This window comes from Somniosus microcephalus, chromosome 9, assembly GCF_052327205.1.
Source record: "Somniosus microcephalus isolate GS21.2 chromosome 9, FLI_Smic_1.0, whole genome shotgun sequence".
Classification (NCBI taxonomy): domain Eukaryota; kingdom Metazoa; phylum Chordata; class Chondrichthyes; order Squaliformes; family Somniosidae; genus Somniosus; species Somniosus microcephalus.
Genome location: NC_140995.1, coordinates 205,918,923 through 205,936,785, shown reverse-complemented (window position 1 = coordinate 205,936,785; position 17,863 = coordinate 205,918,923). Strand labels below are relative to the sequence as shown.

General features: G+C 43.5%; 1 protein-coding gene across 1 annotated transcript in view; it reads right to left on the bottom strand.

Annotated features, from left to right (window-relative positions):
* Window positions 1-17,863, bottom strand: part of cdc40 (cell division cycle 40 homolog (S. cerevisiae)) — a 148,689-nt gene that overhangs the window by 26,293 nt on the left and 104,533 nt on the right. Inside the window, exons 11-12 of the mRNA XM_085997797.1 lie at window positions 14,932-15,047; window positions 7,211-7,344 (exon numbers count right to left, since the gene is read on the bottom strand). Coding sequence (XP_085853923.1) covers window positions 7,211-7,344; window positions 14,932-15,047 — 250 coding nt within the window. The remainder of the gene's footprint in view (window positions 1-7,210; window positions 7,345-14,931; window positions 15,048-17,863) is intronic.

Genomic DNA, 17,863 nt, shown 5'->3' with positions numbered 1-17,863 from the left:
GCTGTGCTAACCTGCCTATATAACTGTATAGCTCACACGTGAAGAATGGCTACATTCTGAGCGAGGTACTGGAGGGCCACTGTATTGGGACACTGCACCCCAGTGCCATCAGGGGAGAAAACTTGAGGGGGGGGGAGAAAAAAAAGTAAAATTTAAAAAGCATGCTTTAAATATGCTCAGAACACTAAGCATGCTTAACCTTTTGCATGTGTTAACGCGTAGGTTAAAAAAGAAAAAAATGATTGCATATCAAATCTGCTATTATATGACCTTAAAATATGCATATTTTATAGCTACGGAAAACAGAGTTTCATTTAACAGTGAACTCTCCCACCTTTCCCTCTTTCCAACTGCAGTCAAAATAGGAGGCCAATGTCACTCTAAATCAGGAGGGAAGAGTGGCTTGAGAATATCATCTAGGCAGTCACTTCAGTGCAGTATTGAGGAAGTGCTGCATTGCTGAAGGTGCCATTATTCAGATTGGATGTTAAACCTAGGCCCTGTACTCCTACTTAGGTGGAAGTGTCAGATTCCATGGCTTTATTTGGAAACCGCCAGGGAGTTCGCCAGGAGTCCTGACCGACACCACCAAAAACAAATTTTTATTGGTTATTTACCTCATTTGCTGTTTGTAGGCCCTTACTGACGGTGCAAATTAGCTGCTGGGGTTGCCTACATAGTACTTGCAAATAAATCATTGGCTGTGAAGTGCTTTGGGGCTTCCTGAGGACGTGAAAGGCGTTATATTAATGCAAATTCTTTGTTTGTTTCAAAATCTGCCCTGTCTCCTTGTGAGAGGTGGCCTAGTAGCTGTTCAGCATTTCCACAGATCAATATAGACAAGATCAGATAATTAGTGGCATGGGGGGTGGGGCAGTTGATGTGAAAGAACATGCTTCCACATGGAGTAGTTGAGGTGAATAACATAGATACATTTAAGGGGAAGCTAGATAAGTACATGAGGGATAAAGGAATATAAGGATACGTTGACAGGGTGACGTGAAGCAAGGTGAGAGGAGGCTCATGTGGAGCATAAACACCAGCATAGGCCTGTTGGGCTGAATGGCCTGTTTCTGTGCTGTGAATTCTATGTAATATAAACATAGAATTTTTAAGGGCCCCTATGCTGCTCTGGCATGCTGCATAAATGAAGCTTTTTAAAGACCGTAACATACAGATACTTCAATAAAAAGGACTGCAAGTCACAGAGCTTATTTAATTTCAAATTTTTTCAAATACTTTGCCTGTACAACTCTGAACTGAGAGTATAGTTAGGACTATATTAGTTTATGGAAATTACTCACATAAATTTTCTTCGAAGATCAAGAATACTTGATGACAGCCAAATTATGTCTTTCCCTGTGGCAACATTTGGGCTCCAAGGTGACTGAAAAAATTGCAGCAAAAAGGAGGGAAGGGGAGAACATGCTTTGTAAGGTACAAGGGCAGGAGATACTAGATCTGATTCACAGACGGTGTGAATAGGAATGTTTAGGTCTTGTTTAACACTGTTGCTAATAGGCACATGACGGGGTGCAACAACCATTGGTTTATGACATTTGACCGCCAATGGTGATAATACTCAGTTTTTAAAAAAATATTCCTGTAGCACATAATGTGTGATGAATTTTTATTTCTACAAGGAAAGCTGATCTCAACTGTTTTAGCAGCAGCTTGCCCCATTCTTTCTACTGTTTCTTAAACACCACTAGGTGGGGTGGGGGGACAGTCTCACTGCTTCACAATGTTAATGATTATCACTATCTACTGACCCAGGTCAGGAATAGCACAGCCAGCAATTTAATCTCAGTAATAAATTGTCTGGCTTTCAGGAGGTGCATTTGTACTGTGCACTCCAAGCACTACAGAGCCATAAACCACTTTGCAGCGCTGCTGAATTATCACTTTTGGCTCCTGTGATTTTAAGGAACAGCTTGCAGGTGTAGGAGAAACACAGACCATTGCAAAATTACATCAAACATTGACACAGAGAGGTAGGGAAGTAAAAAAAATTATGAACAAAAAATCTAGACTCAAGATAGCAATTTCTAGTGAAAGATACTTCATGGAGGTAAAGGATAAACCAAGCAAAACAGCTGGCCTATGGCACGCCACACCGCTGTTAATAAATTCATTAGATGATCTCCCAAGGCATTACACAGTTAATCTGGGGTTTGGAGCACAGTTGTGAGTTATCTTTTAACATGAAGCTGCGGTTAACCAGGCCTGTCCCTTTAAGGTCACTTGGGTAGGGAAGTGGTCTAAAACATGGACATACGGAGGCCAATCAGAGGCTAATTGTTGAGGGAATTTTCTGTATACGGACAGCTGCTTGTACATTTCGAGCTCCTGCCCTTGGGGAATAGCCATTTTCTCAAGGCAAGAAAAACTATCAGGAATCAATTAGGTTTTTTCATTAAAAAAAAAAGTGACACTAAAACAGGCTGAACTAAATTTGATCCACATCAATCATTATATATCTATCATTGAGATTTGCATCTCACAGAACCAAAGAATTATGTCTATACTCTGAAAATTTGGGTTGTGTTGGTATATTAGTTTATGGTGCCATGGAATGCTGCGAGAGGGATGTACCTTGACTTCTGAGCACAGAGTTTTGGATTTCAGCTACACTGATGGGAAAGTGCCAATTTGAGGCCTAAATTAGACATAGCACTTTTACTGGGGGAGGGAGAAAGAAAAAAATAATCAGGGTTCAAGCAAATATCCACCTATACGAATGGGTACAACATTTCTCTGTGGCACGCTAAATAACATTGGAAGAGGCCTGAAAATTGCTGACATATCTGATTAGAGAAATGATGGGGGGGAGATACCAATCATGGGAAAGTGAAAACTATTACAATTCATTATTGCGGAAAGAAAAACATTTGACCCTTGAAACACTGCGTAAAAACGTGACCATATGGAGGAAATAAAAATGATCAGGAATTCAAAAATGAGGAGGTCTATTGGGAAACTAAATAGTCAACAGGAAAGGTTAAGAAGAAATGCCAACATTATCCATCAACTTAGAGATCTAATTGCACGTATTCTTCGGTTCAAAAGGTTAAAAAGTTGCATTTCCCTAAACATTATGACTTCAAATTTGGACATTGCTTTCGGCCACATTTCCACTCAGGTCCTGCTTACTTTCCATAGTGTAGATTATTCCAATCTGGACATCAGCAGTTTACATTCTCACCTTTCAAACTGGCTCACACTGCAAAATGTTTCAAGTTCCATTACCTCAATTAAAAATTAGGGATAACATTCACTCATAATGGAGGCAAAATGGGACAACTTTCCAGAAGTGTCAAGTTTTTAATAGAAGAATTGTTCAGTGAAGCTGTTTAATTTACAGATACATAGAAACACAGCAGTTTCCTGTGATATCAATTATTTTTGAATTTAACCCAACCAATTGGCACATAGTCATGGAGAAGGTGCTTTCTCATTAAGGGGAAACTAGAGAAAGGAGCAAATGAACAAAGTTTTATTTATATGGCACCTTGCATGTCTTCAGGACATTCCCAAGCACGTCAAAGCCAATAAATTACTTTTGAAGTGTAGTCACCATTGTTCTGTAGGCAAACATAGCAGCCAATTTGCACACAGCAAGGTCCAAAAAACAGCATTTGAAATGAACGACCCATTAATCTGCTTTAGTGGTGTTAGCTGAGGCATGTTGGCCAGGACACTGGTAGAACCTCCTGCTCCTTTTTGAACAGCGCCATGGATTCTTTTACATCCAGTAGAATCATTTAACGTCTTATCCAAAATACGGCATCTCTGACAATGCAGTTTTGACCCTCTTGTCAGTTTTGATTATGTGTTTAATCTTGGAGTGGGGACTTTAATTCACAAGTTTCTGATGCAGAGGTGAGATTACTATCAACTGAGCCAAACGGAAATTTAAAAAAATAACTAAGCGGGGAAAAATTGCCTCCAAGCTACTGTTGTAAATCTTGCTACAACTGCTTCAGAGAGGCACTGGTGGAGATCCTAGATGTCATCTGCATATGCAGATAGTCTGCACTGCATAGCACAAGACTGTACACAGGAACGCACAAGATCCAAGAAAGGGAGAGAAGGAATTTTTTTTCTCAAACCAACATCAAAGCATTACATGATTTTCAGTACGAGAATCATATGCTTCGATTCCGTTTGTATAAAAAAGTGATACTCATTTTAATTATACATCATATTGTGTATCAGATGCATCTGATTATAAAGATGATGAAGCAGAATAAAAAGATGTAGCATTTACAGTGAGAATCTGAGCTTGAGCAAAACATTCAAATTGATGTTCAAGTTTAATTATTGAACAAAGGAGCCTTTCCAAAAGCATATATATTTGCTAAACAGAATATATTTATACAATTTGAATGTAAAATAAAAGATTTTTCCCTCACTGTAGCCGTCAATTTTTCCATTTATTCCAAGCAGACTAATTAGTCTATTTTATAAAATGGAACAAATTAGTTTAAAATTCAAATGGGGTTAATTTAATATTCAAGTGATGGTACCTACTAACTGGCTAGTCCTGCCAAAGCAACTAATTACTGTTGCTAGGTATTCAAGAGATGAAGAGATTTTGAATTTAAATTGTATATTAAATAAAAATAATGCTGGGAAATAGATTCTAGAGGAGAAATTTACAAGCAGCTTGTAACATAGAATGAAAAGACTTCAGGATAAACCCAAATGGTCGAGCAAAAAGCAAATAGTCCATACCTGTGGTCCGGATAATTTTATACATGCAGAGGTACATATTCATTGTTTTTTGAAATGCAGATTTACTCCAGATTGCCATTTTTTAATTTGATGCCATCTTTCGCCATTGATTACTACAGTTTTGTTTTAAGGACCACAGTTGGATAAAAGCTTTCACTCTTTTCACTGCCAATTATCTCATTGGAGAAATGGATGAAAGGGGGTACACATCTGCGATGACAAACTGTATCACAGAAGTACTCTGGATGAATGACTAGATCTAAGGATGTTAATTCATTTAATTCCCAAGATGAGAATCAGTAACTCCTTAAAACCAACTCCTCCCACCACCAAAGGTCACCCACTCACTCTTTAAATGACACATCAGCCCTTAGACTGCTACATCTTCTGCTGTGTATTGACATGCATTTTAAGCAGGCTAAAATATTATAAATAGAATTTAAAAAAGTAAGATTGAAACTGAAAAAAAATTTGTATCATAATTATTCTTGGCGGTTTGATCGGAACCATAGAATTGGATGCTTTGAAAGCATCAACAACCTTGGGAGAGGAGGAAGGGAAAAAAATGATTGTTCTCCTCCCAAAACTGTTGATTCTTTTCTGGTGTACAATTCTATGGTTTCGGCCGCCATCCAGTACCTTATTTAAGTGGCCAATCTTCATGTGTGTGCCTAAACAGTGTGCTATTTGACTGCATGGGGGTATCACAGCCAACCCCGATTCTGTCCTTGCTCCACATTCACATGTCCAATAGGTGTTGTTCGATAGTGATCAGTGGTGGGACATCTGGCTGAGTTAATCCCTGGTCAATTGTAGCACCGCGACCACTGTCCCTGCTGAGAACAACTCAGCTCAGAACTGATCTTTATCAGCTACTCACTGTTTTCATCAGCTGAGCTATCGGTGGTGCTAGGGAATGTCTAATTAAGCACAATTGTTTTGTGGTTATTAAGCAGAGAGAGCCAAAGTGGATGGAAATGAGGCAATACCAAATGAAAGGTTTGCATTTATAGTGCACTATAGTGTACCATAAAGTGTTTTGGTGGTTGGTTAAAAACACATTTTGATTTTGACCACAGAAGTGCTGGGGCTCTGCAACTATCTTTAGTAACCCTGGCATTGGGGTGCAGAAAGTCAGCTATTCATCAAGATCCTGTGGCCCCTCTGGAAAGTGCATGTTTGTGGACATTGTTTGTGGACTCTAATGCCCTCCACATTCAAATAGCCTGGATGAGGAGTGACCATCTGGTGAGGCACCAGAAGACTGCCAGCACCTATGAAGAGCGGGGGAGAAAACTGGAAAAACAAAAACGTCAAAAGAAACATACCATTGAGGTCATTGTCATTAGAATTCAGATTCATCTACCTGTACTTCTTTTCTGCAAATGCTTCAGTTTATTTTCAGTTGCTGCTCTGATACAGAACAATGAATGGCTAGAAGACCGATTTGAACTTTACTTATTCAAGGAGGAGTTTACACCACAGTATTTTATTGGTACAAACAATCTGATCCAATTCTCTCAAGCCATTAGTAAATCAGGAGATTTACCACATCAGTAATCTGAAGTGAACTACTAAAATCCACAATATACCTTCTTGCTCATTACCATTAGATTCCATAACTAGTTCACCAATCTGATCTGAAGCTCAACACCATCCTGGACAAAGCAGCCCGTTTGATTGGCATCCCATCCACCACCATAAACATTCACTCCCTCCACCACCACCATACCGTGGCTGCAGTGTGTACCTTCTACAAGATGCACTGCAGCAACTCGCCAAGGTTTCTTCGGCAGCACCTCCCAAACCCACGACCTCTTCCACCTAGAAGGACAAGGGCAGCAGGCGCATGGGAACATCGCCACCACCTCCAAGTCACACACCATCCTGACTTAGAAGTATATCGCCGATCCTTCATCGTCGCTGGGTCAAAATCCTGGAACTCCCTACCTAACAGCACTGTAGGATCTCCTTCCCCACATGGACTGCAGCGGTTCAAGGCGGCGGCTCATCACCACCTTCTCAAGTGCAACTAGGGATGGGCAATAAATGCTGGCCTTGCCAGCGACGCCCAGATCCCATAAACTAATAAAAAAAACAATGACTATTTCAAACTGCGAAATATTTACAACTGCTTAAACAGCTCTTAAATATGCAAAGCAATTTTCATTCAGTGTAAACTCAGCACACCAGAACCTTTACCATAGGAGGACACAAATTAAATTCTAAAAAAAAGAATCGATATTCTGAATATACCAGGGAGTTTGAAATGTTGGGGAAAACTATTGCAGTATTTACGTAGACCATAAAATAATCTAACTGAGAATTTTCTTAGGAAAATTACATCATGGAACCAAATGTGCAGTTTCTTGGGATGTCATTCCCATTCAGGTTTTTCCCTTCTCTCACAGACCCATACACGCTCAGACATTTGAAGATTAACTCTCATCTCCACAGTGGTAAGGAAACTTACCATTCCCAGACTCGGAGGCTCTTGTCGTCAGAAGTGCTCACAAATCGTCTGTTTTCATCCACAAATGTGATGGTATTAACAGCTCCCAGATGCCTATCATACTCCTGAACAATCTCTCCAGATCGAATGTCCCACTGTAGAGAGAAAATTTGATTCATGTTGGGTGTTTTAAGGCGAGAGAAAATATGGTCATTAATTGTTTTTACACAGTAAGTTTGTGAATATGGAAAAGCTCAGGAGTTCATTGCAGGTTATAAAAAAACATTGGCTTAGAAATTGGGTATAGCCCCGCTTGGGGCGGTAGAATTGGTGCAGCGCAAAGTTTTTAGCCAGACGCAACTTATCGCCACCTGGCGCGATATTGGGTTGCATCGCCCCTAAAGGTGATTAAGGCGCGAATTCAGGCATTACACGGGACTCCTAAGGCGCTAAACTTCCGGCGCAACCCAATATCGGAGCGGACGGGTGCAGCGCAGGTGCTCTCAATTACCGATCACCACGAGACTTCCAGGCGCCGGCCAGCTCTTAAAGGGGTGGGCCAGTCAGCTTCAGCATCCACACTCTTCACCTTGCAGGCCTCAGAATCGGCGCAGGCCCTTCTCTGGCGCTAAAAACTTGGACCAGATGGAGAAGGTGAGACAGAGAGCAGAGCGCTTCACCAATGAGGCTCTGGAGCAATTGGTGGCCGCAGTGGAGCACCGGCGAGATGTTCCCTACCCAGACAATGGCAGGAGGCCGAATCAGAAGGACTACCGACGAGCTTGGAGGGATGTATGCCAGAGGGTCAACTCCAGCAGCATGGTGACCAGGAGCCCTGACCAATGCAAAAAGAAATTCAACGACCTCACTCGGGTCGTGAGGGTGGGTGTTGTTTCTGCAAACTTCTGCATCCCTTCATTTGCACCTGACTTTATGGCTACAGGGTGGCTTGTGCCCCATTGGCCATCTGCCAGCAAGCACCCATGGCCCTTTCTGGGCACACACATGCACATTTGACTCAAGGCATCATGTAAGGGCTCTTGCACCATGGGGAGCATGAGATGATCACTCAGGGGATCAGGTAACATAACTTCCCCTCCTTTCCCCTGCAGTCCAAGCTGGCGAGGATTGGCAAAGACCAGCTTCGCACCGGTGGAGGACTTCCACAAGTGGTCACTTTCACGGATCTCGAGGAGAGAGTCCATCAGATTCTTGGAGGACGTCCGAGTGGTCCTGTAACCACTGCAGCTGCTGACCCCATTGTCGACAGCGATGGTAAGGTTCTCACCTTTTACAACTGTCTCCTTCCACTTGTTCCCCCCGCCAGCATGCGTTCTCACTGTGGGCCCATGTCATAGCCTTGCCGCAATCTGGCATCCCTTGCTACCAAGCTGTCCTTTTGCTAAAGCCACTCTTCCACCTCCCTGCTTTCAGATGCTGCATCACCAGCTCGGGAGCCGGGCCCTCAAGCTGCCAGTGCCTCCGAAGGCTCAATGAGAAAAGTACTGTCCAACAGAAGGTCAGCAACTCTCTCCAGCAACGATCAGAATGGCCAGCCCAAATGGCTGCAGCTTTTATAATAGAGCTGTCCCCTTTAAATAGCGCCCCCCGAGTCCGAGAAGGGCCTGGGAACGCTCCATCCAACTGTCACTAATAGCGCCAGGCGGAAAGGTTGCGGGCACCACCGAATATCCGGTCCGGGGCGCCAAAAAGGCGTTGCACACTGAAATGACGTCATGATCTGCCTGCACTCGTGGGCGCGCGCAAAGAGTTAGCGCCGACGCTAAAAGGATACTCAATATGGGAGGTGGCGCTATATTCACTGCGCCCGCCCGAAAATTGGGTAACGCCCCAATTCTCGGGCTCTTTAGGCGCTAATCGCTGGCGCTACCATCCGAATTTCTAGGCCATTGACTTTCCTCCTCAAGGAAATTTGAATTTTACCATCCAATTACTATAACGGATTTTAGAAATTTACTTTGGTCAAAAGAGATGCAGATTTTTGAGATACATTTTTTTTTTAAGTATTAATTACTCAATGCAGATATTTTACCAAATAGGTGTTCCAGTGCTAGTGCTAGTGTTCTAATGTCCTCTGCAATAGGATTATTCTCTTAGTAAGAATAACTTCATATTTAATTACCCACTGAAGATGAACTCTGATGAACCCAAAATTATTTCCTTAAATATCTATTTTCATGGAAATGTAACCCCACTATTTAAGAAAGGAGGGAGAGAGAAAATGGGGGACTACAGACCAGTTAGCATGACATTGTAGGGAAAATGCTAGAATCTATTAAGGACGTGGTAACAGGGCACTTAGAAAATAATAATAGGATTGGGCAGAGTCAACATAGATTTATGAAAGGGAAATCGTGTTTGACGAATGTTTTTGAGATTGTAACTAGCAGGATAGATAAGGGGGAACCAGTGGATGTGGTGTATTTGGATTTTCAGATGCATTTGATAAGGTGCCACACAAGAGGTTATTAAACAAAATTAGGGCTCGTGGGATTGGGGGTAATATACTAGCATGGATTGAGGACTGGTTAATGGACAGAAAACAGAGAGTAGGAATAAACCGGTCATTTTCGGGTTGGCAGGCTGTAACTAGTGGGGTACTGCAAGGATCAGTGCTTGGGCCTCAGCTATTCACAATCTATATCAATGATTTGGAGAGGGTGCAGAGAAGATTCACCAGGATGTTACCTGGGATGGAGCGCCTCAGCTATGAAGAAAGACTAAACAGGCTGGGGTTGTTTTCCTTGGAGCAAAGAAGGCTGAGGGGGGACCTGATTGAGGTGTACAAAATGATGAGGGGCATAGATAGGGTAGACAAAGAGGAACTTTTCCCCTTAGTAGGGGGGTCAATAACAAGGGGGCATAGATTCAGGGTAAGGGGCAGGAGATTTAGAGGGGATTTGAGGAGGAACTTTTTCACCCAGAGGGTGGTTGGAATGTGGAACTCAATGCCTAAAAGGGTGGTAGAGGCAGGAACCCTCACAACATTCAAGAAGCATTTGGATGAGCACTTGAAATGCCATTGCATACAAGGCTATGGACCAAATGCTGGAAAATGGGATTAGACTGGACAGGGATGGATGGGCGGCGCAGACACGATGGGCCGAAGGGCCTCTTTCTGTGCTGTAAAACTCTATGACTCTATGACTCTATGAGGGGACCAAATGTAATATATCCAAGTTTGCTGATGATACAAATCTGGGTGGGAATGTAAGTTGTGAACAGAATTCAAAGAGGCTTCAAGGGGATATAGACAAGCTAAGTGAGTGGGCAAGAACATGGCAAATGGAATATAATGTGGAGAAATGTGAAGTTATCCACTTTGGTAGGAAAAATAGAAAAGCAGAGTATTTTTTAAATGGAGAGAGATTGGGAAATGTTGGTGTTCAGAGGGACCTGGGTGTCCTTGTACACAAATCACTGAAAGTTAACATGCAGGTGCAGCAAGCAATTAGGAAAGCAAATGGTATGTTGGCCTTTATTACAAGAGGATTTGAGTAGAAGAGTAAAGACATCTTACTGCAGTTGTATACGGCCCTGGTGAGACCACACCTGGAGTATTGTGTACAGTTTTGGTCTCCTTACCCAAGGAAGGATATACTTGCCATAGAGGGAGTGCAATGAAGGTTCACCAGACTGGTTCCTAGGATGGGGGGGGGATTGTCCTATGAGGAGAGATTGAGTAGACTAGGCTTATAAGGGGTTGGCCATTTAGGACTGAGATAAGAAGAAATTTCTTCACTCAGAGGGTGGTGAATCTTTGGAATTCTCTACCCCAGAGGGCTGTGGCGGCTCAGTCGTCGAGTATATTCAAGACAGAGTGATAGATTTTTGGATATTAAGGGAATCAAGGGATATGGGGATAGTGCAGGAAAGTGGAGTTGAGGTAGAAGATCAGCCGTAATCTTACTGAATGGCGGAACAAGCTCGAAGGGCCAAATGGCCGACTCCTGCTCCTATTTCTTACGTGCTTATGTTCATTCACTGCAATTTAAAATTACGGTCAAAGTCCATTTTACAATAAGGGATCACCTTTGCTGAATTTTGAAAGCTAGAAATAGCGGAAAATGTAATTGTCAAATCATTGGCTCCCAGAACCTGCAGCTATTCCCTGAAAGCAGTGAACAATAGAGGGTGAAGACAAGTGATGCTTCTGTGCTTCCGCCTCAAATACATCCAAGATGGTGGCCCCAACTGGGAGGCCAGCCACCTCTATGAATTTTTTTAAAATTATGGTATATTTTTGATGAAAGAAATAAATGAACAGAACACGACTGCAGGGCATTATCCTACAGTATTCTGTTAATATAGAAGCAAACAAATGGGTTATGCTACTTATAAGTAAAAGCATGTTAGAGCACAAGTTGAAAACTTCTAATCGATTGTGTGAAACAATAGACTGAATCTTAACTCCCAAAAACGGGTGGGTTGGGGGTCATGTCAGAGGTTAAAATTCAAAATATCTAACAGGAACACAACCCACCTCGATCCCGCCCACTTCCGGTTTTAGTGGAGATGGGTTTGTCATTTAATTATTATAATGAGGCTGCCTGCCTTCATTTTAACAGTCATTCTATTTTTGAACTCATGTTGGCTGGGTTTCCAAGGCCTTGGGAAACCCGGCAGGCGAAAAGAGGCGAGAAGGGCTGAATCCAGGTGGGCAAGTGCCTTTACAGCACTGTTCATGGGCCAGGAGGAGCAGGAGTGTTTCCTCACGGCCCAACAAGGTATCCAGTAACCAGCACCACCCACCCGCAACCCCCCACAATCTTCATCACCTCCGCCCCCCCCCCCCCCCCCCCCAACTAGACCGATCTGTTCTCCTCAGCTCCGGCATTATGCTGGAGGCTTCTCGCTCAACAGGCCTCTAGCCTATCAATCAAGCTGCCTGTGGGCAGGAAACCGACAGAAAAAATTTAAAGGAGATTCGGGAAACCCGTTCTTCTGGGTTCCCCCGACCTCAAAACAGCTCCCCGCACGGGACATGCCTCCAGGCTAAATTCCAGGCCAAAGTCTTAGGGCTAGATTTTTGGGGAGCAGTCAGGCAGGGTATCAGACGTGTGGGGGGGGGGGGGGGGGGGAATCCTGACTTTGGGGGTCCCAACACCATCCTGCCCAAAACCCCACCCCACGTAAGTTTCAGGGGCGGCGGGTACCTGCCCCGCACTGGGACCCACCGAAACCAGGCGGGAAGGGATTAGTGCCAATTAACTGCCTGTTAACAGGTAGTTAACAGGCAGTTTTTAGCCTAATCCCCATTTTGAGGGGTTTCGTGTGGGATTCCCGACGGCTCCAAACCATGCCAGGTTAGAGCAGCGGGCCGTCGGGTTGAAGGAGTTGGAGGGGTCGCGATGTCGGTGCTCAGGTGAGTGATGGGTGCATGAGTGTAAAGGTAAGTGTGTTTGGTGTGTCTAAAGTGTGTAAAGAACTTTTACTTACCTGTACTTACCTTAACAGCCTTTCTTCCTGTAGCCGTCGGGAGCGCAGCACTCAGCCGGAACTGAAAGCTGAACGGCTGCGATCTGTCAAAAGTGACACCTTCAGCTTTTAGTGCTGCTGAGATTTCTAAATGAGTCTGCGCAGAAGGACTCATTTTAGAAATCAGACTGTCAGTGTTTGACAGCTTCAAACAGCTGTAAAACACTGATATTTCATCTGTCAGAAATCTTGACAGATGAAATTTCAGTCTGTGACGTCACCTGTTGCCGGGTGGCCCTTAATTGGCCTGCTGAGCCCGCTGGGCGGGCTCAACAAGGTCAATCAAGGGAAAATCGCGCGGATTGGCCGGACGTCGAAGTAGGCGGGTCAGAAACCCGAAAGGGGAAGTCCCGCCTTCTTCCCGGCAGGTTCGACAAAATCAACCCCTTAGTTTAAATGATTATAATAATTGAGGCATTTAACCGATGAGCATCATTCCAGAAACTTCCCTTAACAATTTTAGCCTTGAAATGACCTCAGGATATGCCTGTTTAGACCACTTCCTGACAAGGAATACCAGGGCAGTGGGCAGGCCAGGTTAAGTACAGGTCTATTTTAGTAAATAATCATCACAATTGTATTCCAGTCCCTAGACTATTCACGAGCAACGGCACTGGAATTACAAAAAGACCCCATCCCCATCAAGCAGAGCCTAACCTTTAACAACTTTTGACAGCACTGCTGTAGAATCTTCAATGAACAGCACCCCCAGTCTAATGTTTTTGTTAGAAAACCACTCTCAAGATCAGGAGGAGTGGACTAATCACAGCAGGTCTCTGGCATGCATTTTAAACATCCCATGGCTTTACAAACATCTGTAGCTACTTAAAGTCGGTTGAAGAGCGGTGGAATAAGTAATTAGTTGAGTATGCCTTTTCTTAAACACTGGGTATGTGTTCTTCTTCCTCACTGTTTAAGGTCACTGTCTGAATGGGAATCTAATACTGTAGTTACATTTTGTCTAGTGCAGCCACCCTGTACTACAGGAATACACTAAATACATTTCTGGGGAGAAAAAAATGCACACACAAATTGAACCCCATTGAACCCAACAAACCTTTGAGACACTTATATGATTAACAGTGTTTCCATTCAACCCCATGCACAACTGGTTTATTGTTTGCCAAAGTATAGGAATGCTAACTCGTACTGGCTTCATACTCAAAAAGAAAACATTTTTCTTACTTGTTGATCCTGATAATATCTAGTTTTGTTGCCATGCCATCAAAACAGAATCTCATTACATCATAATTACCATAAAAATGTAACATATACTTTTAAACACCATCAGTAGAACATTAAGCAAAAAAAAACTCTGATTGGCTGGCCAGCATCTTAGCAGACCAGAACTGCAAAACTTCCACATGCAGTCAATCACGAATGCCCTGCACTCGTTTTCAATTAATGAGTCGAAAATACAAATTGTAAAGTGAAAAACTGCAGAAAAAGTTTACAAAAAACAGATGGGAAAATGACTGAACCATCCACAAATGGCTTTTGTGCAAGGCTGTGTACATTCGACTGACACAGCATGAAGTGATGGCCTCCCCATCAGTGTGGAACCCACTCAATCATAGACTGTGCACTCAGTAGTAACATCTGAGTCAAAGGAATAATAGAAGAAAAATCATACACTTCTGAAAGACTGTTTTGCTGCAACACAGCTGTTACTGCCTACAGAAAGAAGCAATGGGTTTTACATACATGTTAGTGCATTATACGCAGAAATACAGGGACTTGCCAGTAATATTTTTTTTTTAGAAGTCTAAAGGAAATTACAGGCAATTCTAAAAATGTGGTACCTTCTGCAATCATTGGACAAAGACATTTACAGTCCAAATGATCCATTACATTAATTTTCAGTCTGTCAAGTCATGGGTTCATTTGAGGAAAGTGTGGACTGGTGCACAATGCACTGTATTAATCAGAGGGAAAAAGTAAAATCAGTTACCCAAAATTATTTTTGTGTACCAATTTGTGAGTACAATGTGACCGCCAGGTTCCTAAGAGCAGGTCATTTGGCTGCCCACTCACTATTTGGAAAACCCATATAAGTGAAAGTCCTCATGAAATAACTGCATACAAATATGGAAAAATAAACATTGGTATTCATAGTGTAATTCTAACTAGTTTACTTCTCACACTGTTGTAACCATCTCTGGAATTTTGAGAGGAGAATAAAAAGTCATCAATACAATACAATAGAATTTAAAATGAGATGGGGTACAATAGGCAGTTCTTACCTGGACAATTTTCTTATCTGACATTCCAGCCACAAACAGATGCTGCTTGTCTTCATCAGGATTGAACTTGACACAGTATGGAACTTTTCGATTAGAAAACTTGGCAATACATTTCCCTGGTGGCAAAGAAGCAATATAAAAAAGGTAAATTATGGTGTAAAAGATTATACAGCACTGCAAACTAAAGAACAGTATCTTCAGATACATTACTGTATAATTAATCACACAATGAATATATACACGAGTGAAATCCTTTACTTAGCTGTCACTACAGTTGCATTGGAAGGGAAATAATCTGACGGAGGGAAGAGGCAGCATTTGATGGCGCAGTTTATGTGAGCATTTACAGGTGGGGGGCTGGGGGGAAGAAAGATCAACAAATGGAAAAACAAAAAAGATCAATATTCCTTTATATTTCACAATTTCTTAAAAAAAAGTAACAAAAAAATTGGTAAGCAATCTTCTACGATTTCATTGTAAAATTGTACCCGTAAGTGCTCATTATATGGCCTGAGGTTATTTGCATGTGACTCTGGTCTCCAAAAGAGTTATGTTACTGAACATAGGAACAGGTGTAGGCCATTGAGCCCCTCGAGCCTGTTCCGCCATTCAATGAGATCATGGCTGATCTGCGACCTAACTCCATGTAGCTGCCTTTGGCCCATATCCCTTACTACCTTTGGTTAACAAAAAGCTTTCAATCTCCGATTTAAAATTAACAACTGATCCAGCATCAACTGCCGTTTGCAGAAGTGAGTTCCAAACTTCTACCATCCTTTGTGTGTAGAAGTGTTTCCTAATTTCACTCCTGAAAGGTCTGGCTTTAATTTTTAGACTATGCCCCTTAGTCCTAGAAACTCCAACAAGCAGAAATAGTTTCTCTCTATCTACCCTATGTTCCCCTTAATATCTTGAAAACTTCGATCAGATCACCCCTTAACTTTCTACATCCTCGGGAATACAACCCTAATTTGTGTAATCTCTCCTCGTACATTAACCCTTGAAGTCCGGGTATCATTCTGGTAAACCTACGCTGCACTCCCTCCAAGGCCAATATATCCTTCCTACAGTGTGGTGCCCAGAACTGCTCACAGTATTCCAGGTGTGGTCTAACCAGGGTCTTGTATAGCTGCAGCACAACTTCTACCCCCTTGTATTCTAGTCCTCTAGATATAAAGGCCAGCATTCCAATAGCCTTTTTGATTATTTTCTGTACCTGTTCATGAGGAGGCGGACCTGTGTGGGAGCGGCAGCGGGATCTGAGAGAAGACGGAGCGATCATAAAGGAGCGCTGCAGTGGAGGCCCAACACCGAAGGAGGCGGACCAGTGTGGGAGCCGCAGCGGGACCTGAGAGAAGGCGGAGCGACCATAAAGGAGCGCTGCAGAGGAGGCCCGACATCAGAGGAGGCAGACCTGTGTGGGAGCGGCAGCGGGACCTGAGAGAAGGTGGAGCGACCATAAAGGAGCGCTACAGAGGAGGCCCGACACCGGAGGAGGCGGACCTGTGTGGGAGCAGCAGCGAGACCTGAGAGAAGGCAGAGCGGCCATAAAGGAGCGCAGCAGAGGAGGCCCGACACCGGAGTGCTGCGAGTTGGGAAAGAATCCGGGAGCGGAAGCAGTCATACAACAACAGCTGCGAAACCGCTAAAGTGACGTCACAGCCAGTAAAGGAGCTGATTGGTAAGTAGGACCTAGTGAGTATTTCTACAGTCCAGTCGTTGAAAAGTAAGATCACTAGTTTAGAGTAAGTAGTCTTTAAAGTGAAGTAAGGTCCCTAGTGTATTTAGTATTCTTTAATTTAAAGGAAGTAAAGGGAGTAAGTTAAGGGTAGGACATGGCAGGGCAGCTCGGCAGCGTGGAGTGCTCCTCCTGTGCTATGTCGGAAGTCAGGGACACTTTCGGTATCCAGGGCGAACACGTGTGCAGGAAGCGTCTCCAGCTGCAGCTACTCGAAATCCGCGTTTCGGAGATGGAGCTGCGGCTGAAGTCACTGTGGAGCATCCGCAAAGCCAAGATCTTTGTGGATAGCACGTTTAACGAGGTGGTCACACCGCAGGTAAAGAGTGCACAGGCAGACAGTGAACGGGTGACCACCAGACAGAGTAAAAGAACTAGGAAGGTAGTGCAGGAGTTCCCTGGGTCAATCTCCCTCTCCAACAGATTTTCACAGAAACATAGAAGATAGGAGCAGGAGTAGGCCATTCGGCCCTTCGAGTCTGCTCCGCCATTCAATGAGATCATGGCTGATCATCCAAATTCAGTACCCTGTCCCTGCCTTCTCCCCATATCCCTTGATCCCTTTAGCCTTAAGAAATATATCCAACTCTTTCTTAAATATATTTAATGAACTGGCCTCCACCGTCCTCTGTGGCAGAGAATTCCACAGGTTCACCACTCTCTGGGTGAAGAAATTCCTCCTCATTTTGGTCCTAAATGGCTTACCCCTTATCCTTAGACTATGACCCCTGGTTCTGGACTCCCCGACCATCGGGAACATCCTTCCAGCATCTAGTCTGTCCAGGCCTGACAGAATTTTATAGGTTTCGATGAGATCCCCTCTCAATCTTCTAAACTCCAGTGAGTATAAGCCCAATCAACACAATCTCTCCTCATACGTCATTCCTGCCATCCCAGGTATCAGCCTGGTGAATCTTCGCTGCACTCCCTCCATGGCAAGAACGTCCCTCCTCAGGTAAGGCGACCAAAACTGCACACAATACTCAAGGTGTGGTCTCACCAAGGCCCTGTACAACTGCAGCAAGACATCCTTGTTCTTGTACTCGAAACCTCTTGCTACGAAGGCCAACATACCATTTGCCTTCTTAACCGCCTGCTGCACCTGCATACTTACCTTCAGCGACTGGTGCACAAGAACACCCAGGTCTCTTTGCACTTCCCCTTCTCCCAATCTATTGCACACAGAAGCACAGA